The sequence below is a fragment of the Phyllobates terribilis genome, unplaced genomic scaffold (genome assembly GCF_046119375.1).
Source record: "Phyllobates terribilis strain yellow unplaced genomic scaffold, ASM4611937v1 Scaffold_7__3_contigs__length_470593459, whole genome shotgun sequence".
Taxonomy (NCBI): Eukaryota; Metazoa; Chordata; class Amphibia; order Anura; family Dendrobatidae; genus Phyllobates; species Phyllobates terribilis.
The window spans coordinates 83,795,423-83,819,002 of record NW_027362767.1 but is presented as its reverse complement, the minus strand read 5'-3'; the positions used below and the strand labels follow the sequence as shown (position 1 = coordinate 83,819,002).

At 44.7% G+C, this 23,580-nt stretch overlaps 1 protein-coding gene and 1 long non-coding RNA gene across 6 annotated transcripts in view; one reads left to right on the top strand and one right to left on the bottom strand.

Moving 5' to 3' along the window:
* Window positions 1–23,580, bottom strand: part of SMOC1 (SPARC related modular calcium binding 1) — a 301,635-nt gene that overhangs the window by 129,936 nt on the left and 148,119 nt on the right. For all 5 annotated transcript variants that reach the window (XM_073638912.1, XM_073638909.1, XM_073638911.1 and 2 more), the window contains one exon: window positions 15,362–15,409. In XM_073638912.1, the coding sequence (XP_073495013.1) occupies window positions 15,362–15,409 (48 nt within the window). The remainder of the gene's footprint in view (window positions 1–15,361; window positions 15,410–23,580) is intronic.
* The window catches only part of LOC141153777 (uncharacterized), a 140,232-nt gene continuing 139,494 nt past the window's right edge, over window positions 22,843–23,580 (top strand). The window contains exon 1 of the long non-coding RNA XR_012247353.1: window positions 22,843–22,919. This is a non-coding gene — a long non-coding RNA (uncharacterized lncRNA). The remainder of the gene's footprint in view (window positions 22,920–23,580) is intronic.

Below are 23,580 nucleotides of genomic sequence, written 5' to 3'. Positions count from 1 at the left end.
ATACTGGGGGATACTCGCTGCACCGGGTCAATTAGTGCACACCAGCAATGTCTTTTCAGTATTTCAGAATGCTGCAGATTATTTTATCATAAACCGCAGTTCACACATATAATGTCCACGAGCCCCAAGTGGCAGATAGGCCCACTTTGCTTCAGGTACAGCCTTCAGCAAGGTAATAATATAGCAATGTCCATATCAATGCTTCAGTCCATTTGGTTTGCCACCACTGTGGCTTTGCGGCTTCCCAGATGGGGGTCTCTAGCCGTCGCTCCCTCTAAGGCTACTGGTATGTCTTTCACACTTGACATCCAGCCTGCGCCTGTCAGGACTCTTCACCAAGCCGGCTTTCCCTGCAAGGCCACTAGCATCCACACACAGGATCCAGGCTCGACCTTTCAGTCTGCCAGGCTTCACTCGGCCTCACTAGGCCTCACACGAAGGGTGTCCCACACACGGGGAACAGGCCTCACGCCTATCACTCTGTCTCAAGACTACCAGGGTTTATATATCCTGTAGCACACACACACACACACACACACACACACACACACACACACACACACAAACACAGGACCTTAACTGATGTCACAGTCATGTGTTCAGACCTTCTGTGTGCAAAAAGACCTGTGTGATGTCACAGTCATGTGACCAGTCAGCTGAGGGGGAGGTACCTGGTCGGCCAAAACATACCCTGGACCATACAGTAATGCCAAGCAAGGCGCTGCATTACAAAAGGAACATACAAGAGCGGGGTTCCGTCAAGCGCTCCTGATATACTTGAGAAAGTGCTGAACCCCTTGGCTGGTGGACGCTGTGCGACGCCGGAGGCTGACACCCGTACAGTGTACCTGAGGAACTTAAACAGAACTGTGAGTAAACTCTGATGACTGCACTCCACTGCCTCCGTCAGTTATTCCCGCTGCGCCATCTCTCCTGCACTACAAGCCCCAGCATCACCACCATCTCTACTACACTGCCCTGGGGCCCGCTCCACCTGTGGGGAGCCATTCCAACCCAGCTGCCCTATCAACCGCCCCAGAGGTCTGAAGCAGCGCTGGTACCTATTACCAGAAACCACAGGTGGCGTCACGAACACTACCTAAGAACTACAAATCCCATATAAATATTTCTTCCCCTTTTTGTTGACCACCCTGGGCCACGGACCAGGCCGCCGCCACTGTGACATATCCCACCCCCGGCATCTATAGGCCCGGCACAGAGTACCCCACGGCCCTGGGGGCGCGTCAAGTGCATTCATTTTTTTTTGGTTTGAGTGTTCCTTAAGGTTAATTAATATTACTGATATACAATAAAATCAATTACTTAAAGGGGTTGTCACATACAGAGAGCCACTTTTCAAAAATATGTCTGCTCAGTTAATTTTTATGGGTCCAGCTTATCTCTTCCCCAGCCACTGGTCGTGCTTTTCCATACAATACCCATGTAAATGACACCTCTGTGAAAGGGGGGAGACCATGAATAGAGAGATGGGAGACACTGCCATGATAACCGTCATCACTGGCATAACTGGAAGCTCATGGTCCGGAGGCAGACATACCATTGGTACAGCCTGTGCAGACACACAGGGACCCGAGAGGAAAGGGGCTACATCCACCTCCAAAACAGGTGGAATTGTACATTATGAGATATTGGATTGTAGAGGGCCCATATATTGTTCTTACATAGGGCCCTTTCCTATCTATGTCCGCCAGTGCCATGGGCCCTGATGTAAAAATTGGCAACAGAGTCTCCAACAATCACAGGTCTTTAATAGTATTTGTCTTGTCATATGGGCCAAAGGGAACTTCTGGGCCCCCAGTAGGTGTCCAGACTGCATCTGCAGTTCAAAAATTGTAGATCCTAAAACTCACCTAACATGAAATTTCGAATTAAGTGCCAGTTTCCTAATGTCATAAGAATTACATGATTATATTTCCACTAATCACCTTAACGTAGGATGAGTATAAGTGTTAAATTCTAGGAAATTAAGTATTTAAATGCTTCAGTTGGCAAAGAAATAAAAGTGCACTGGGAGTTTCAGTAGTTTTTAACAAAGCCCTCTTTCACAGACTATGTGCTCCTTAACCCAAGGGTGAATAATGATCGGCGTCGAATTTATCACTAATGACGCAAACGTTTTTTCTCATATCGCCAACCTCTGTCTAGGTCTCCTGTTAAGGAACTTCCCCTATAAAGCAGAGCGCAGAGCCAATATGTCAGAAGGGCTTCTGCCCCAGATGATCAAAACCAAGTTGTTCAACAACCATTTGTTTGAATGTCGTAGTAGTAGTAGTAAATATGTTTAGCAGACAATACTTCTTCAGGGGTTTCTTGGAGCCAGGCTGATATTGATTAGCTGAAAAAACGAGTTATCTTCATTAGACAATCTCATTGAACTGTAACTTTCTGTTCTTACTGCCCTATTACCCAAATTTTTGTGTGATAATTTTGGTGTAAGAAAAAAGACTAATTAAAGTCAGTTGTTCTTACTATTACAACATTATATGCTGTTCAAATTTTCTCTTAAAAATACAGAAATGTGCTCCAAAAATTATTTGTTTACGGATCTGCAAAAAGAGGATAGTTAATATTTGTTTTCTGTATTTATTCTTGTCTTTTAATATGTGGAAATATAATGTCAAGGTTTGTCTTGGAAGGAAGCAGCCTACAGTTAGTAAAATTCTGCCATACACCTTAGATGGCTGTTGGACAAACAATATTTCAGCCGAATATTCGACCGGCAACTAACTCTGCCGTCTCTCCCATACACAGGAGCGCTCACTCTACTCCTGTGTTCTACATCACACAGCCGCTGCCGACATTGAATCGGACATGCCAGACCCTTAAAAGGGCTCTTCCCACTAACAAAGTACGGTACATTTTAATCAATAAATCTTAGAATAATAATAACTTCCACAATTGGATGTGTTAAAAATAAATGTTCCTGTGCTGAGATAATCTTATAAATGTGCCCAATGTGCCCCTGCTGTGTACTGTGTAATGGCTGTGTCTGACCGTACAGCAACATGGTCTGATCATACCACAGCTCCTGGTCAGCGGGGGGAGAAAGCAAAAGAGTATACAGACATTACAGCACGGGATCACAGCTGATTCTTTTTGTGTGGTAAAACATTTCATTGCCTGTTTTTAAAAACAACCTCAAACAAAGAATCATTTGCGATCCCATACTGTAATGTCTATATACTCTTGCTTCCTCCCCGGCCCAGGAGATGTGGTATGATCAGACCATTTTCCTGTACGGTAAGACACAGCTATTACACAGTACACCGTTAGGGCACATTTTTAAGATTAAATGATTCAGATGAGCCGTCAATGGATGTAAATATTTATTATCTATACAGTATGGCCTGCATAGTATAAGTCTTGCATGTAAAAAAAACAACACTCTTATTATGTATAGCATCATCCCTTATTGCGTAGTGACCTCTATTATTATATATAGAAACATCCCTTATTACATAGTGACCTCTATTATTGTATTTAGCGCTGTCCTTATTACATAGTGTCTTCTCTTATGTACAGCACTGTCCCTTACTACATACTGAAATTATCTGTAGCACCATGCATTAGTACATAGTGTCCTCTGTTACTATATATAGTAACTGATGTCGTGTGTATGATTTTCAGTCAAGATTGTGGTCTACAGGTTGGGCAATTTAGTAGTAAAAATAAATAAATTTGCGCTATGCGTGTTGCTTTTACTCCATGTTTTATTGCCTCTCAAAAGTGCTCCAGGGCGAATAAACTGCTCTTACTTAGACTGACAGGTTTCTCCCTGTGTGAGTACATGGTAGAAAACTGTTAGCCAAGGGGAATGGAATATGGGAAAAGTGAAGCTGTCTCAGACCAGTCATCTTAGTCGCATTGCCTCCAGCCAGCATTTTAAAGTATATTTTCTCTGAAAAACTACATTGTCTCCGAGTGAAACATACACGACTACAATAATAGAGCTGGTCAGTGGTCACTGGTTCATGCTACTTGTGGTTCGGGTAGCATGAATCCACTGAAACGTTCCCTTTAAATATTGCCCTATTATGGATTATGGCCCCAACAATGCTCACTGGAACATTCAGTAATTTAAAAATTGTTCTGTAACTAATGCCATCAGTATGTCTTGCAACAATAAGGTTGTGAATGTCTTGAGACAGCTCTCTGGTTTTACCCATCATGAGAGGTTTCTTGTGTAGCACCTTGGTAATAAGACCCCTTTTATAGGCCATCAGTTGAACCGGCTGATATGTTTCTTCACTAAATGGCAGGATTGCTTTCTAATTACTGATAGATTTCAGCTGGTGTCATGACTTTCCATTTCTTTTTGCACCTTTCTTTCTTCATGTGTTCAATTCTTTTTCCCAGTGTCATTTCTCATTATTATAACTTAATTTATGGACATCTATGGTTTGATTTCTTTGCCTGTTTGGGTTTGTTGGGCTGTTACTGACATCTGGTGAAAATTTCATGTCAATAGCACCTTTCGAAATATATTTACATAGAAAATTGGTGACAAGTTCAATACTTATTTTAGCCTCTACAAATTTTTATTGGATATTTGTTCACATTGGTTCTGTGATATTGCATTTCAGTCCCACTGAAGCATGCTACAACGTTTCCTACTTTGAAGGGAATCCAAGCAGATAACAATAGATTACATACTGACCGGACATAACATTGAAACCACTACAAGGTGTCGTGAACGATATAAATGATCTACTTTTTACAATGGCATGTGTCAAGAGCTTGGTTATATTGTACAGCAAATGAAACAGTCAGTTCTTGGAAGTCGTTGTGATGGAAGCAGGAAATATTGGCAAGCATAAGGATCTAAGTGACTTAGAAATATGGCAAGCAATGCAGTCAAATATCTCAAAAATGGTCTTGTAAAGTTTTCTTGGGATACAGTGGCTGGAACCTAAGAGAATTGTTCCAAGAAAGGACAATTACTGAACCAGTGACAGGCTCATGGGTGCTCCCGCAGCCAAGACTAGCTATCTAGTCTGATCCCACAGAAGAGCTTTTTTAGGAAAAAAAAAATTGTTTAAAAAATTAATTCTTTCAGAAAACCAAATCATAGATTGCTACGTATGCGTCTCAATAGTCCAAGCCCAGTCACAGTGGTCATAATGACCACGAATGTCTTACCTTCCAAGATGTTCGCCGCAATGATAATGTCACTCCAGCCCGGCTAATGAGAATTCGTGCCAGGGATCCAGGAAAGTAAGAGATTCGTGAGCCTCACGTCCACCGGAAACTTCTGACTTTGCAGATGGACCATACTCTTACGAATGATTTGCCCATCTCTACCAAGAGGAAGGCAAGCTGGCAGAAGATGTGTGACGCTATGGCCAATGTTCTCGTAGGAAAACCTTGGCTCTTGGCATTCATGTGGACAATACTCTTGCACTTACCTAAATATTGCAGACCAAGTACACCCTTTCATAACAGTGGTATTTCCTTATGGCAGTGGCCTGTGGCAGTGATGACTTGGCCTCCAAATACCCAAGATCTCTGATCTAACATCTGCGGGATATACTGGAAGAGTATGACTCATGAAGGTCCCATATAGCAACTTACAGGATCTAAAGGATCTTCTCCTAATGTCTTGGTGCCAGATACACTGAACAGCTTTAGGGGTTTTGATGTCATGGCTGATTGGTACACACAACTTCCTGGCATAAGTAGAGAAGCACTTACGTAATCCTTTAGCATTGCCCATGTAAATACATTTTTTGTTTTTGGACTTAATCACTTAGCACTGCTTCATCTTGGAAAGCATTTGCTGTGTTCATTCTTCCCACTGGTCATTGTATCGACTGCGGACTGCCCTGTTTTCCGAGAATACATCTCTTTTTATTTCTCCCCACAACGTGTGTGTCATCACTAAGGAAAGATCTGCACCGCCACACGTTTCATGCTGTGAATTACCCACGCAATGTCGATGTTTCCCATGCTTTACTTTAATACTGTAGCTTAATTCCAAGTCCCTTATTGGGATAGGAAATCTCATGGTAACATGGCAAACATTCATCAAACTGCAGGAGACAGGACACAGGTGGAATGTACATGACCAAATCAGTTTCCCAGAAAATGACGTGATGATTTGATGCTCACTTCCAGCCATCAAGAAAATGTTTTCAGGCCAATCCTGTCCCCTCAAGTTCCCTTGCAGTACAAAGGTGAATACTTTGTGGATGTATTCTGACAGATTGGCTTGTTATGATAGTTTTTATATTGGGATCACTTACCTTTCATTTTTCAACTTGCCTTATAAAAAATACAGTTATTGGATAACAAAATCTTTAAAAATGTAAGGGATATGGAATAATGGGATCTCTGCATGTGAACGGCACAACAATTCATAAAAGTGAAGGTACTCTTAAAAGGAGTTATCCAGGACTATTTCATTTTTTTACTATGGGCCTAAGAACTAACAGGCAAGTAGTCGCTAACTACCTTCATGTTGTGCCCATCGCCGATCTCTGCTGCAGGCATTGAGAGATCACTGACCACACCTGCCGGTGATTCTGTGGCTTCCACAGATGTCACGTTGACAGAGCAGCGGCTTCTCTTCCACTCCGCTCTGTTGACGGGGCATAACTGCCGACATCATGATGACTGACAGCCGGCTCCCCACTGTCTAACTGCGGGGAACTGGGTATTAATCAGCATGACGTCGGCAGTCACGCCCCGATGACAGAGCAGAGTGGAAGAGGAAGAGTTGCTCTGTTGACGTGGAGCAGCTGAATCATTGGCAGGAGCGGTCAGTGACTCTGATCAGTGAGCTGGTGCCGTGTAGAACAGGCAGGTCATTGACTCTGCTAGGAACTACCTGCCTGTTAGTTTTTAGGCCCATAGTAAAAAAAATAGTCCTGTACAACCCTTTTAACTTTGTAATCTGGGTAAGATTATACTGTACACATAAGTCACTGCCATTGGTGCTTACCTGATGATTATTTTCTTCAGTCATTGCTGCTTGGTTGCTTTTTATCATTGCTTGTTTAGAGCAGAGCTGTAATGAATGACTCCAGCTCAGCTAGAAAGTCTATTGGAATTTAATGGAGTCATACATCCATTTTGCTCCTTTTCACATACCCAGGCTCCCTTCCCCATGCTTTACTGCTTGCCCTCGTTTCGTAGATAGGTAAATGCCTGTTCTTAATGTACCTCTCTAAGACTAAAGGGGTCTCCTACTACACAATGAATATCAGATGGGTGGGGAGTTGAAATCCAGCACCCCACCCGATAAACTGTTAGCATCTCTTGTAGCAGTCAGTTATAAACAGTGCCACAGTGCAGATTTCCATCAATTCGTACACTGTTTAATGGCCACTCTTGGGTGCTGCAGACCAGCTAGTATTCATATGAACAGTGTGACAGAGCGGTGCTGTTCCCTTCGGTCTCATAGCTCACATAGTAGTGTAAAGGTCCTTTAAAGAGGACCGTTCATTGAATATTTTAATTTAAACTGAGTATCTCTTCCAATTGCCACTGTCCCACTGATTCTGGAACAGTTTTTATTTTTTCTCTGTGCCCCTCTGTTCTAAAGTTACACCCCTCTGGCGTATACCAGAGTACTCTGTAACCATTTGTTTTTTTTTTCTCCTCTGATGCTGGCCAATCAAATTACAGCCACGCCCATACACAAGTTCTGTGGTACACGCCCAATTAGTTGAAGGGAAAAATTTGCTTCTTTATTACCGGGGAGCATAACTTTGGAACAGAGGGTCACAGAGAAAAAATAAAGACTGCTCCAGAATCTGGGGGGCAACATAAATAAGAGGAGGTACTAATTTTAAATAAAAAAAATCCAGTGAAAGGTCCCCTTTAAGTGTACACTCCATGTGCTCAGTTAGCACACAGACTTAACACTTTAACGTTCCCCATAAGCCCCCATTCACCAGACCGAGGATAAAAGAGTGTGTTCTGTCTGGGCCGTATGCATCTGAATATCATTTGTTTAACTGTATAGGGAAGTGTAGCAGACTGTACTTTTCTAAACCAAGGGTCTCAGAGTAAAAAAAAACAAATGTATATCAGATTGTATGCTTTTTTTATACAATGAATCTCTATGTTATGATCTGCAACCAGTACTAAGGAAAGATAGGGGAAAGCTGTCCCTACAGTAAGACTAAGCTGAATCCCTACGATGTAGAGGGCTGACTGTTCCTAGCGAACAGACCCGCCTTAGTCCTTGGCTAGTCTGAGCGAAGACCTATAGCATAAGGGGAGGGGTCCCTAAAAGAACTAAGGACTGGGACAAAAAAATGGGACACCTCCTAAACACAGAAGAGGTTGCAGAACACAAAAAGACAAACTGACAAAAAGGTACTAGAGGTCCCAGAAGGACCAAGCGAACTCACAGATAAAGGCACCGAAGCGCCTGGCTAGATAAACAGTCAAACACTGAAGTCCAGCACAGCCAAAAAGGCAGAGCTGGAATATAAAGGCAGATGGTCACGTGACCGCAAAACCCAAGATGGAAAAAACAAATAGAAGGGTTCTAACAGTACCCCCTCTTTTATGAGGATCCTCCGGATCATCCAGGCCCAGGCCTATCCGGACACCTCTTGTGGAAATCTTTAACAATCCTAGGAGCAGAGACATCATCCGTCCTTACCCAGGAGTTGTCTTCAGTACCGAAACCCTTCCAGGAGACAAGATACTGTAATCTCCCTCTATGCCATCTAGAATTCAAGATACGAGAAATTTCATATTCGCCGTCTTCCACCACAGGAGGAACTGTGACAGTGGCGTCCCTATCTGATACATCAGCCTTTTTCAACAAGGAAACATGAAACACAGGATTAATCTTCCAGGAAGTAGGGACATCCAACCTAACAGCAGACGGGTTAACAACCTGAAGCACTTTAAATGGACCCACAAACTTAGGACCCAGTTTTCTGGAGGGAATCCTCAACCGCAGGTTCTTTGAGGACAACCAAACCATGTCACCCACAGTAAACAAAACCTCTTTACGCTTCCTGTCAAAATACTTCTTGGACTTCTTGTTAGCCTCTTGCAGGTTACAACGTACATTAGTCCAAACTCTCTCCAAATCACTGGAAAATTCTCCTCCTCCGGCACCACCGACCCCAATTTGGAGAACGAACCAAAAGACGGATGTCTCCCAGTACAACAAAAAAAAGGAGAACACTCAGCAGAGGAGGATGTATGATTGTTAAGAGCAAATTCTGCGAGAGGCAGAAACTCAGACCACACCTCTTGATTGTCCGCCACAAAACAACGCAAAAACTGTTCTACATCCTGGTTCTTTCTTTCAGTCTGTCCATTCGACTCGGGATGATAACCAGACGAAAATGACAAATGGACTCCCAACCTGTCACAAAAAGCACGCCAAAAGCGAGCCACAAACTGAGGTCCTCTATCAGAAACAATATCCGTGGGAACGCCATGGAGCTTGACAATCTCCTTAACAAACGCCTTAGCGAGTGTCTTGGCGCAGGGCAACTTAATGAATGGAACCAAATGACACATCTTACTAAAACGGTCCACGACCACCCAGATGACAGTAAAACCCTCTGACACCGGAAGATCAGTAATAAAATCCATTGTGAGATGTGTCCAAGGCGCACTAGGAACCTCCAGAGGGCAAAGCAACCTCGCAGCAGGAGTATGTGAAGCCTTTGACCTAGCACACACAGTACATTGACGCACCCACTTGATGACTTCCTTCTGCCATCCAGGCCACCAAAAACTGTGACTGATAAGTCTCTTAGTCTCCGAAATTCCTGGATGACCTGCCAACCGAGACTCATGACACTCCACAAACAAATCTCTCCTAAAGGCTCTAGGCACGAACAACCTCCCATGGGGAGTGTTAGCTGGAGCATCATCTTGAACTTTCAGAATTCCATTCTCCAAAACGGAGTCCAACGCCGCCACCACAACTCCTTTCTGTAAAATGCTCTCCTCCTCCTCGGCACCAACCGTAGGAGAGAAGTTGCAAGATAAAGCATCGGCTTTAACATACTTAGCACCAGGGATATAGGTAACAGAAAAATGAAACCGAGAAGAAAAAAAGTGCCCACCTAGCTTGACTGGCATTCAAGCGCTTGGCAGCATCCAGATAGATCAAATTCTTACGATCTGTGAAAACCTGAATAGGAAATCTAGCGCCTTCCAAAAAATGACGCCAATGTTCAAACGCAAGTTTAATAGCCAGCAACTCCCGATTTCCAACATCATAATTCAGTTTGGTTTCCGAAATTTTTTTCAAAAAGAAGGCACAAGGATGTACTCCATCCTTGTTCTCCTGAGACAAAACTGCTCCGACCCCCACCGATGAAGCATCGACCTCGACCAAAAAAGGCTTGGTCTCATGAGGCTGCATAAGGATAGGGGCAGAACTGAACCTCTCGTTGAGATAGTCAAACGCTTCAATGGCCTCAGTAGTCCACTGGACCGTATTCGCACCTTTCCTGGTGAGATCGGTCAGAGGCTTAACAATTATAGAAAAATTCTTAATGAATTTCCTGTAATAATTGGCAAAACCCAAAAATCTCTGTATAGATTTCAAACCAATAGGCCTAGGCCATTCCTGCACAGCCTTAACCTTCACCGGGTCCATCTCAAAGCCCTCGCTGGAGACAATGTAGCCCAAAAAACTAATTTTCTGCACAGCGAACTCACATTTCTCCAGCTTAGCAAAGAGTGAATTATCACTCAATAACTGCAAAACTTCACGTACACTCTGCCAATGGGACTCCAGATCTGGTGAATTAATCAAAATGTCATCCAAATACACAACCACATTCTTACCAATTAAAGGTCTCAGGATGTCTTTAATAAGGTTCTGAAAAAAATGCAGGTGCATTGGTAAGACCAAAAGGCATCACCAGATTCTCAAAATGACCTACAGGAGTGTTAAAAGCAGTTTTCCATTCATCACCCTCCTTCACTCGTAACAAATTGTATGCCCCCCCGGAGATCAATTTTAGAGAACCACTTGGCCCCCACCAACTGGTTAAACAAGTCAGGAATTAACAGCAATGGGTAGGAATTGCGTACCGTAATCTTATTAATTTCACGAAAATCCAGACTTGAACGTAAACCCCCGTCCTTTTTTTTAACAAAGAAAAATCCAACTGCCACAGGCGACTTAGAAGGTCTAATGTGACCAGCAGCCAGGCTAGACTGTATGTACTCCTCCAAGGCCTTTCTTTAAGGGATAGTCAGATTAAACAAGCGACTCTTGGGAAGAGTAGCACCCGGAACAAACTCAATGGCGCAATCATAATCCCTATGAGGAGGTAAAACTTGCGACTCCTCCTCCGAAAAAAACCTCCAAACATCTTGAATAGGTACAGGTAATTCCCCTTTTTCCACAGCCGCAATGCGACCATTACAACATTTATTATAGAACTTCGGACTCCAAGACTTTGTCATATTAGTAGACCAGTCCAGCAAAGGATTGCGCAGTTTTAACCAAGGCAAACCTAAAACGACCGGAGAGGGTAAATTATCTAATACAACCAAGTCCAAAATTTCTTGGTGAACTCCATTGATAGTGAGGGGAAATGCAGCAACCTTGTGAGTAATACATTTCAAGAGAGTGTTATCAATTGCAGTCACAGAAATAGGTGATGACAAAGGATTGGATTTCAATTTAAGGTTTTCCAAAAACCCTTTATCAATCACATTAAGTGTTGAACCACAATCCACAAATACCTGAAATTCAATCAAATTTTCCTGCAAAGTAGTAGTCCCAGAAAGAAATATTCGTGCAGAGCATAAACAAGCTATACGGGCGTAAGTGACCTTTTTTTTTTTCTTTACTTAAACGAAGCTCACAATACTTAATCAAATGGTCAGCTTTACCACAATAAAGACACAATCCCTCGGCGAACCTCCAGTCTCTTTCCTGAGAGGGGAGCGACTTCGCCCCAACCTCCATCGGTTCTCCGCCGTCAGAGCAGATTTTCTGGGGACTAGGACCTGACATTACAGGAGTCTTTACCTCATTCACCCTGGACCTCAGTCTCCTGTCCACACGAACAGCTAATTGCATGGCATCCTGCAGAGTCTCAGGTGCAGGGAATGCAATTAGCAGATCCTTAACCCTTTCACTCAGGCCAGCAAGAAATAAACATTTCAGCGCAGGATCATTCCATTTGACTTCTGAAGCCCATCTCCTGAAGTGTGTGCAATAATTTTCAACATCACCTGACCCCTGATTCAAACGCCCGAGTTCTGCCTCAGCAGATGAGATTCTATCAGGATCGTCATATAATAGCCCCATAGCAGAAAAAAATTCTGCTACTGACCTTAAGCATGAATCATTAGGTTGGAGAGAAAAGGCCCCCCCTGTGGTTCATTGTGCAAAAGTGACATAATAAAACCAATGCACTGTGATTCATTCCCAGAGGACCTTGGTCTCAAACGAAAATATAACAAACAAGCATTTTTAAAGGAAAAAAAATCTTGCTGCTTACCATAAAAAACATCAGGCAGTCCTAACTTGGGTTCCACAAAATGCGCTCCAGAACAGCTACTCACGTGTTGCTGTAGCTCGGCCACCTCCAGAGACAATCCCTGCAACGTTGAACCAAATCCTGGACGGAAACCATACTGATTCCCGAATTTCTTTCCTTTTAGTTTTTTGGGCTGGACTTACTGTTATGATCAGCAACCAGTACTAAGGAAAGATAGGGGAAAGCTGTCCCTACAGTAAGACTAAGCTGAATCCCTAAGATGTAGTGGGCTGACTGTTCTTAGCGAACAGACCCGCCTTAGTCCTCGGCTGGTCTGAACGAAGACCTATAGCATAAGGGGAGGGGTCCCTAAAAGTACTAATGACTGGGACAAAAAAAAGGGACACCTCCTAAACAGAGAAGATGTTGCAGAACACAAAAAGACAAACTGACAAAAAGGTACTAGAGGACCCAGAAGGACCAAGCGAACTGACAGAGAAAGGCACCGAAGCACCTGGCTAGAGAAATAGTCAAACACTGAAGTCCAGCATAGCCAAAAGGGCAGAGCTGGAATGTAAAGGCAGATGGTCACGTGACCGCAAAACACAAGATGGAAAAAACAAACAGGAGGGTTCTAACACTCTACAGGGAACGGATGCCATTGCCTAGGCATTTATCTTGGCTGTATCCATTTACAAGAAAATAACTTCTGAGTGTATGCGCCTAACAGTGGCCATAAATAGTGCGTCCCTAGCCTAACCTTACCCAAAGTACAGCATGAAATCAGTGTATGGAGGGATGATTTCTACAACATTGGGAGAACGATGCCACATTTATTGACTACAAACTACCAAATCATCGAAGAATAAAAGGGACTATCAGGCAATTGTCATTCAAAAATCAAGACTAATGATCCTTCTTAGTACAGCTCCTAAAGTTTCTCTTTAATTTAGATTTACAGCCTAGGACAAGGCTAAATAAGGTCGCTGGTGGAGTGTATCCTCCATCTCATATGTCTTCACACAGCTTTTGTTTTGTGAGTAAGTTGTCATAAATCAAAGTCAACTATTTTGAGACTATTGGCATAAGTTTTATAAAAAGATAAAGATTTTAGGTTATTCAGAATGATAGGCAACAAGGGCGGACTGACCATTTGGGCTACTGTGCACTACCCAGAAGCCCAGAACCTTTCGCCTATATTAAGATGTTGCGGTACCAAAGGGCCCAGAACCTTTCGCCTATATTCAGATGTTGCGGTACCAAAGGGCCCAGAACCTTTCGCCTATATTCAGATGTTGCGATACCAAAGGGCCCAGGACCTTTCTGCTATGTTCAGATGTTGCAGTATCCAAGGGCCCAGAACCTTTTGGCTATGTTCAGATGTTGCGGTACCCAAGGACCCAGGACCTTTCAGCTATATTCAGATGTTGCGGTACCCAGGGGCCCAGAACCTTTCGACTATGTTCAGATGTTGCGGTACCCAAGGGCCCAGGACCTTTCGGCTATGTTCAGACGTTGCGGACAGTGTCCGCAATTGTTTTGCATTTTAATTAAGCTGGGGACTAAAATGTGGATTTTTTTTGCAGATCTTATTTTAAGTATTGCACATGAAGTCTCATTTCTCCATTGTAGTCAATGAAGTATATTCACAGTTTCTCTGCAACACGTCTGTAACACAATGGATAATATGCTCATTGTAAAAGTCACTCCGCAGGTATTTATCCAACGTGATTTTTTGTGCAACTTCTGAACAAGTACAAGTTAATTTACAATAAGTTTCTATGGAAATCAATCCCACTGCATATTTTTTGCTACGCTGTGTCCGCTACGTCTGAACAAAGCCTTACAAGGGCCCATGACTCTTTGCTTACAAAATTGCACTTACTTTTTTTAATTAAATTATATTACAGTATAAGCTTTTGCCACTGAGGAAGCTATCTGCATATAGTTTTATACAGGTTTCTTTATGTTATGGGTGTGTTTAAACCATTTGTAGAGAGCCACCCTCCCTAAGATGTTATCATTTAAAGGGGTTGTCCTGAACTTTTTTCGCTATGGGGTTAAGCACTCAGCAGGTAATTGCTAACTACCTGCCTGTGCTGCCATATGACGATCTCTCGCGGTCTCCTATTTTCTGTAACATTACGTTAACCGAGCAGCTCCTTCTCTTCTGCTCTGCTCTGTCGACTGGTCGTCACAGCCGACGTCATGTTAATTGACAGCCGTCTTCCCGCTGAGCCGGCTGTCAATCAACAAGATGTAGACAGTGAGGTTGTTCCCCAGCACAATGTTTTAATGTATTGTAATTAGTGATGAGCGAGCGTGCTCTTTTAACCCTTTCACCGTGCATGCTCGGGTGCTTACCGAGGAGCTTCAGCGTGTTCGTATATTATGTTCGAGTCCCTGCGTCTGCATGATTTACAGCTATAAGACAGCCTGAACGCATGCAGGGATTGAACATAATATACGAGCATGCCAAAGCTACTCGGTAAGCACCAGAGCATGCTCAGTGAAAGGGTTAAACAAGCACGCTCGCTCATCACTAATCGTAATGTAATATGCTAAAAGCAAATGTTTTGTGACATTACTAAGGAGATTTGAGTCCTAGTCCTGATAATAGAGCAAGCAAGATTGGTGGAGGCAGAGCAGCAAGGAATATTATGTGTACAAATGTTACAGACTTTTTTTTATTTTTTGCAAGTTTGTGTTTTTTTGTTTTTATTGAGCAAGTCTTGAAAAACTGCTTTACATGTAACAAGCCTAGAAAATTAAATTAAAAAAACTTATCATAGCTGATAAGAGGCCTATAACCCTTATTGCCTGTAGACCCAATCAATTATCAATCTGCCCCTGATCGATAATCACCACTGCGGATTACCAAAATCCACAGGACAGCTGAGAACTCTACTTACCTTTCCGGCCGGCATGACCCTGGTTTGAGGGCTTGTCTGTTACCGAACCTTAAAAAAAAAATCCAACAATTACAGGTTGCATTTAAGTTGTATAATATGGTAAAATATGGGTTTCTCCTTTACCTTGCAATTCACTATTTGAAGAGTGAATAGATGCGTTTTAAGCATGCAATAAAATCTGGCAGCCACCCAATGTTAATTTCTTTGTATCATATAAAAGGAAAACACTGCAAACTCAGGAGTCCTACAGGCTCTCCTGCCCATGTATTGCCTATGGGACTGCTAGGACTTCTATCTCTGGCAGTCCTACAGACAAGGACTGGAGTGGTGGTGCACACTCGACTGCTGGTACAGTCAAACGAAGCACTGCAGACTTCTTTCAGAGGATCGTGAGGGTCCCAGGGGTTGGACCCTCAGTATACAGCAAGTTATCCCTTATCATGCAGATAGGGCAGTATGGTGGCTCAGTGGTTAGCACTGCAGCCTTGCAGCGCTGGGGTCCTGGGTTCAAATCCCACCAAGGACATCTGCAAGGAGTTTGTATGTTCTCCTCGTGTTTGCGTGGGTTTCCTCCGGGTTCTCCGGTTTCCTCCCACACTCCAAAGACATACTGATAGAGAACTAGATTGTGAGCACCAATGGGGACAGTGCAGATAATGTCTGTAAAACACTGTGGAATTAATGGCACTATATAAGTGAGTAAAATAAAAGGTGATAACGTGTTAACTTGCCAACAACCCCTTTAGACTGCGTTCAGGCACAGCAGCAGCCGTGTGGCGCTGCAGTCTTTTTCCTTTTTTTTTTTTTTTTTTTTTTTTTTTACAGTCACTTAGGGCCCGACTCATCATTTGCATTTTTTTAGATCACCTTTCTTTTAGTCTGGTCATATCCATAGATGTTTTTCTACGCCAAATTCATGAAAATCGTGCACACGGTTCATGAGTTTTGTTCAGAATTAAATACTGCTCTTTATTTTTGTTTCTGACATGTGTTGTGACTTTTAAATGCAAAAGGTCGCCCATTTCATGTCAAAATATCTGGGTATCCAATAAAATCACTCCTGCGAGGGATTAGAATACATTTGTGCCAAATTTTAAGACTTTTTAATTTTAATTGATGAATCAGCCGAAAACATCTGGAAACTCCAAATCTCTACCACAGTGGCAAACACAAAAAATAACACAGGCGAACACATCTAAAAGAATTTAAAAAAGATGAAAATTAAAAGAATAAGGCGCAAATGAAGAATACCAAAAGCTAGACAAAAAAGGCACAAATGTAATAATGAACCTGGCCCTTAAAGGGGTTGTCGGAGCAGAGTCAACTTTACTATTATTGAGCTATGCTCAGCAGCTCCATTCAAAGTGGCTGCAAAAAACCAGATGATTGGTGGGGGCGCTGAACGGGTATTGGACCACTACTGATCTGCTATTGATGACCTAATCCATAGATAGGACTAAGTATTTGACCTAGACAATCCTTTTAAAGCCATGGTGGAGATTTGTTAAGAGGACTTAAAAAAAATGTAAATTGCCTGTAGATACCAATCACAGATTTAATTTCCTTAATTAAAATTGACCTGTAATTGGATTTTTTTTTTTACATACTGTAAGGCAGCGCTACTTATTATCCTGGGGGATACTCGCTTCGCTGCGTCAATTTAAAACAGACCAGCCATATTTTTCGGTATTTCTCAACTCAGCAGTTTATTAACTCCATAAACTGCTGATCACTCAGTCCATCTTAGTGGCTCACCGACACACTGATAAAGTCCACGAGCCCAAGTGGCAGACCGGCCCACTTGGCTCTAATTACAGACTTCCGCAAGGTAATACTAACACAATGTCCAGGTAAGTGTCCATAACACAAGAGTATTACCTTCGCCGGCTTCAGCTGTAACAGTCCTTTTCATACGCCACCACTGTGGCATTACGGCTTCCCACACGTGGTCTCCAGCCGTCACTGCCTTTAAGGCTTACTGGCGTATTACACATCTCATACCCAGGCTTCACCCTTCAGGACGCTTGTGTGGCAATCCGAGGCTTACTGGCATCCCCCACACTCTCACACAGGGATCCAGGCTTCACCTCCACCGGAGTCCACCAGGCCACTCCAGGCCTCACATGAGCGGTGTTCCCCCCCACACACAGGGAACAGCCTCGTGCCTCTCACACGGTGCCCACACAGGAGCTCCCAACACCCAGGAACTCCTACACACCGGAACACACCCACACAGGAACACACAGGGTTTATATATACTGCAGCACACACACACACAGATAGGACCTTAACTGTGTGCATAAGGACCTGTGTGATGTCACGGTCATGTGACCAGTCAGTTAAAAGGGAAGGTACATGGTCATTCAAAACACACTGAACCATTAAAGGGATGTCTGCTACATCACATATTCCCCCCCTCTGTTCAAACTTGTGGGGTTGAACACATAATATACACAAACAGTCTATATCCCACAGTTCACACTGAGACCATGCACTTGACCCTTGCGTTGTCCAGCCCCTGGAACATTAGCCCACTCCTTAGGGACCTACCATCTGTCAATGTCATCGACTCCGTCAAGTCACATTTCCGGGTCGTAAACTTGTCAGACTTCCCCCGCTCCCAGCGGCTCCCCCGCTCCCAGCGGTCAGTCGAAACTCTGTCAGGTCTCCCCCGCTCCCAGCGGTCAATGCAACAGTGTGACTCCACATGGTTCCGTCCTCTATTGGGTCGATTGTATGGGCCACTCAACCCTGAGTCACTGGAGGTCTCACTACCTCCAAACCCACTCCCAGGACATCTTGAAAGGTCCCTAACCTCAGCTGCTCTGAAATTTAGGGAGCCCTTTCTCTGTCTGGTCTCACACTTTCTAGACGGCTGCCATCTTCTGCTGCTCAGATGATGCTGTCTATCCACTCGCAGTCTAGCGAGATTCAACTTTTCCACCTCTCGCAGGTAGGTCACTCGGTACTCCACCAGCATGCTCATATCTGCAAGACTTTCTTCCGTTCCTACAGCGTAGAACGACACCATGCAGTCTTCATCCGGCATCCAGTCCCGACGATCACGTGGACTGCTTACTTTTACCACACTAGACTTCTTCACCATCCTCTGCATGGCTCGGCCATTTCTCCCAATGAGCTCTCTCACCAGAACACGAGGCACCCGGATGACCTCTTCTCGCAGACTGTGAGCCTCTCATCAGCTCCAGTTGTCTAGCGGCTTGCTCCGTCTTCAACCGGAGAAACCGCTTCGTGTGAATACATCGCCAATGTATGTCACTCAGGATCGCCACCCTCTTCACTGTGACTTCAGTCGTGGACAGGACCACCAGCTGTCTAGCCTCTGAGGTCAAGTACACCTTACAGGCTCCCACGGCCTTCTTAAACTCCTCATGCACGAACTCACGGGTGCATTCTTCCCTCAAGTCCTCGGGTACATCTACGAGGCACTTGTACCGAGACGTTTCGGTCTCACCAGTGGTTTCCAGACGATCAACCAGCTCAGGTTTCAGGGACAACTGACTTCCAGCTTCTTCACCCTGGATGCTTCCCCTGAGCTGACTCACAGCTACAACTTCACAACTTTTAATCTTGACCACCTCCACTTCACCTTTATCTTCCAACACCATACTCTTAGCTCTCCTCAGGTCCACCTTCTCATGGTCTAAGGGAGTAAGTGCAACTTGTTTGCCTTTTCCCTTCTCCAAAAAGAGACCTCGTTCACCACATGACACTTTGCTAGGCGACCTTTGAGCTCTAAAACTTCTCCTTCCAGCTCAGTTACTCGCCTCTCAGCAGTCCATCTCTGAAGCTCTTCCTGCTTCAACTGCTCTCCCAGCAGCAGAGCTCTCTCAGACCTCTCCGTCTCCAATGCGCCCACTCGGCTCTCCATAGCCAGTCTCTCACGCTTCTCTTGCGTCCACTGGGCTTGTAGCAACTCCTTGAGCTGCTTGATCTCGGCTCCGACATCCACCGAATCCTCCGAGCCCACATCACTCAAGGAGGTATCTGCTTCACACCTCCCATCACCAGCGGTCAACTCCTAGCCCTGGTCTGTGGCTTTTCCGATGGACTCCTCCATCTTCTCTCGCTCAGCTTCCATCTTGCTGACTGTTTCCTTAAGGTACGTCTCCGCCTTCTGGAGAGTATCACAGGACATCTGTAGCTCCTTCACCTGAGCTTCCAGATCTAGGGTCTTTCCCCGGAGATCATCATTCTCCTCACGGATATCTTGCAGAGTGGTCTCAACCACTTGGCGCACTCGCTCTGCATCCGCCTTATCCGCCTCTAGTTTTTCCTTCACCTTGAGGAGATCCTCATAATCTCTCTTACTCTGTTGCAGTTCCCTACTGCGTTCACCACACTCCTTCCTGGAGTCACACAGCTCCTGGTTGAGCTGTTTGCGCAGTCGTTCTAGGATTTGTTCACGACCAGAAACACCATCCTGCCGCGCCTCCTTCTCAAGCTTCAACTGCAAAACCTCTTCCTTGATTTTGCGGCGGTCCTCCTTAATTGCGTGGAACATCTCCTTCCACTGGACAACTTCCTCGTTGCTTCCCTTTAGATCTCGCTGTAAGTTCTTCACAACCTGGTATACCCTCTGCCGTTCAGACTCCAGGCTTCGCTGGTCTGAGGACACGTTCTCCAGGTCTGTCACCTCCTCCTCTGCCTCTGAAGGAGGATCCACGCTTGACACAATGGCACACACCATTACATTTTCTTTACTTTCACTTTCAGCAAAGAGTACAGGAGCAACCTTTTTGTGGCCCCTGCGCCGTCTACGACGAGAGGTGGACTCTCTCCCCTCGTCTAGCCCCTCCTGACTGACCTCTCCCACTACTTCCGTAGTGTCACCGTCAGCTATGGGGTCTGTGTCACTCCCCATGATGTTGTGGACTACCAGGTCACCTCCCACTTTGACTTCACCCCCTTCCACTGGAGCTACCCCGTTATCAACGGTCAACTTGTCATTTTTAGGAGGTACCCACCCACAATCATCAACAATTTCCAGTTTTCTACACTCCACACTATTGTGAAAATCCGCCCCTTTTTTAGACTCCGCCCCCTTTTTAACAACCACACCTGTAAGGGAATTTTTACAAAAAACATCAGCAACAGTCTTAGGACTCAGTTCACAAGATCTCTTACCACCTCCCCGGCCACTCTGGGACAACACGGGCACCCCCGGAGAGTTCATAGATTGGTCCACCGCCGTCATTCTATACAGTGCCCACAGCTCCTGCGGTTCCCGCACCATGTCCAGTAAGAGTTTCTCAAATACCTGCTCCGGTCCCAACCGGCCCTTCAAACGCTCAATAGCTCCAGACACCTCTGCTGCTTTGCTCACAGCCATCACGGTACACTGTTCACACTTGAACTTCACCGCTCTCCCCGAAAATTTTTTTGTGGCCCCGCCGAGCCACCGCAAAACAGGACTTGAGTGCGATGTCAATCTTCGCAACCCCGCCGAGTTGCAGCAAGATGCTTTGAACTTCGTGAGCCCCGCCGAGCCACAGCAAACCAGGTTTGAGTTCGACGACAACCTTCACAACTCCGAGTTGCAGCCAGATGCTTTATCCACACTCGTCATCCTGTGCCGTTGCCCCTAGCAACCAGACTGCAGCTGCCCCTAGCAACCAGACTGCAGCTGCCCCTAGCAACCAGACTGCAGTTGCCCGCACTCTCAAACCACATGTAAGGCAGCGCTACTTATTATCCTGGGGGATACTCGCTTCGCTGCGTCAATTTAAAACACACCAGCCATATTTTTCGGTATTTCTCAACTCAGCAGTTTATTAACTCCATAAACTGCTGATCACTCAGTCCATCTTAGTGGCTCACCGATACACTGATAAAGTCCACGAGTCCAAGTGGCAGACCGGCCCACTTGGCTCTAATTACAGCCTTCCGCAAGGTAATACTAACACAATGTCCAGGTAAGTGTCCATAACACAAGAGTATTACCTTCGCCGGCTTCAGCTGTAACAGTCCTTTTCATACGCCACCACTGTGGCATTACGGCTTCCCACACGTGATCTCCAGCCGTCACTCCCTTTAAGGTTTACTGGCGTATTACACATCTCATACCCAGGCTTCACCCTTCAGGATTCTTGTGTGGCAATCCGAGGCTTACTGGCATCCCCCACACTCTCACACAGGGATCCAGGTTTCACCTCCACCGGAGTCCACCAGGCCACTCCAGGCCTCACATGAGCGGTGTTCCCCTACACACACAGGGAACAGCCTCGTGCCTCTCACACGGTGCCCACACAGGAGCTCCCAACACCCAGGAACTCCTACACACCAGAACACACCCACACAGGAACACACAGGGTTTATATATACTGCAGCACACACACACAGATAGGACCTTAACTGTGTGCATAAGGACCTGTGTGATGTCACGGTCATGTGACCAGTCAGTTAAAAGGGAAGGTACATGGTCATTCAAAACACACTGAACCATTAAAGGGATGTCTGCTACATCACAATACTTAATTTAATTATGTTTAAAAGTTAAGCTTATCATTATTTCATGATACCTGCGGTTAGAGCCAGATGACTATCCTGACCGTTCTCCTTTAAGGAGTTAAAGGGGTTTTCCCATGAACAAAGTACATTTTAATCAACAGATCTTGGAATGATAATAACTTCCACAATTGGATGTGTTTAAATAAAATGTTCCTGTGCTGAAATAATCTTATAAATGTGCCCCTGCTGTGTACTGTGTAATGGCTGTGTCTGACCGTACAGGAACTTGGTCTGATCATACCACATCTCCTGGGCAGGAGAGGATGCCAAAGAGTATCCAGATAGCATAGAATGTAATCGCTAATGATTCTTTCTTTGAGGTAAAACATTTTTTAAAAACAGGCAGGAAAATGTTTTACCTCACAAAAAGAATCAGCTGTGATCCCCTGCTGTAATGTCTGTATACTCTTTTGCTTCCTCCCCTGCCCAGGAGATGTGGTATGATCAGACTATATTCCTGCACGGTGAGACACAGCCATTACACAGTACACAGCAGGGGCACATTTATAAGATTATTTCAGCACAGGAACATTTTATTTAAACACATCCAATCGTGAAAGTTATTATAATTCCAAGAGCTATTGATTAAATGAACTTTAAAATTAACTTTGTTTGTGGGAAAACCGCTTTAAATACAGTAAGGCTGGGTTCAGACGGCCATATTTCACCGTCTGTCTGTTGACTATCATGCTCGGAACCCAGGGCTGTATTTGCCACTAGGCACCCGAGGTTGCGGGGGGCAGCACCACCATGAAGGAAGATTTAAAAACATTTTTTTTTTTCATTTTCCCCTTCTTCCTACTTCTGCTGGATGGAGTATGAAAGCTGCCATTTACCTTGGGGAGGGGGATGCATGGGCAGAGGAGCACTGATCAGCTCCCTGTCCTGAAGGAGGAATACAAATGATAGAGATGAATGACATGTGATGATGTCATGCCCATGTGACTCTTATGGGCGGAGCCATGCTACAGGTTACATGTAAAATGTTTTCCCGGGCAGAAAGCAGCAGAAGAGGCACCGGTGACAGGTAATTAGGGAACATGGGTACATGGGGTTGCAGGCTGTGTGTGGAGGTACATATGGGGGTACAGGCTATATGTCAGGGTACATATGTGGGTACAGGCTATATGTATGAGTACATTTGGGGGTATGGGCTATATATGTCAGGGTACATATGTGGGTACAGGCTATATGTGGGAGTAAATATGGGTGTGCAGGCTATATGTCAGGGTACATATGGGGGTGCAGGCTATGTGTGGGTGTACATATTGGGTTGCAGGCTATATGTGGGTGTACATATGGGGGTGCAGGATATATATGGGGGTACAGGCTATATATGGGGGTACATATAGGAGGTGCTGGAGATATGTGGGTGTACAAATAGGAGGTGCTGGAGATATATGGGGGTACATATGTGAGTGCAGGCTATATGTCAGGGTACATATGAGGGTACAGGCTATATGTGGGGGTAAATATGGGGTGCAGGCTATATGTCAGGGTACATATGTGGGTGCAGGCTATATATGGGGGTACATATGTGGGTTCAGGATATATATGAGGGTACATATAGGAGGTGCTGGAGATATGTGGGGGTACATATGTGAGTGCAGGCTATATGTGGGGGTACATATGGGGGAGCAGGGTATATATGGGGGTGCAGGCTATACGGGCAGCACGGTGGCTCAGTG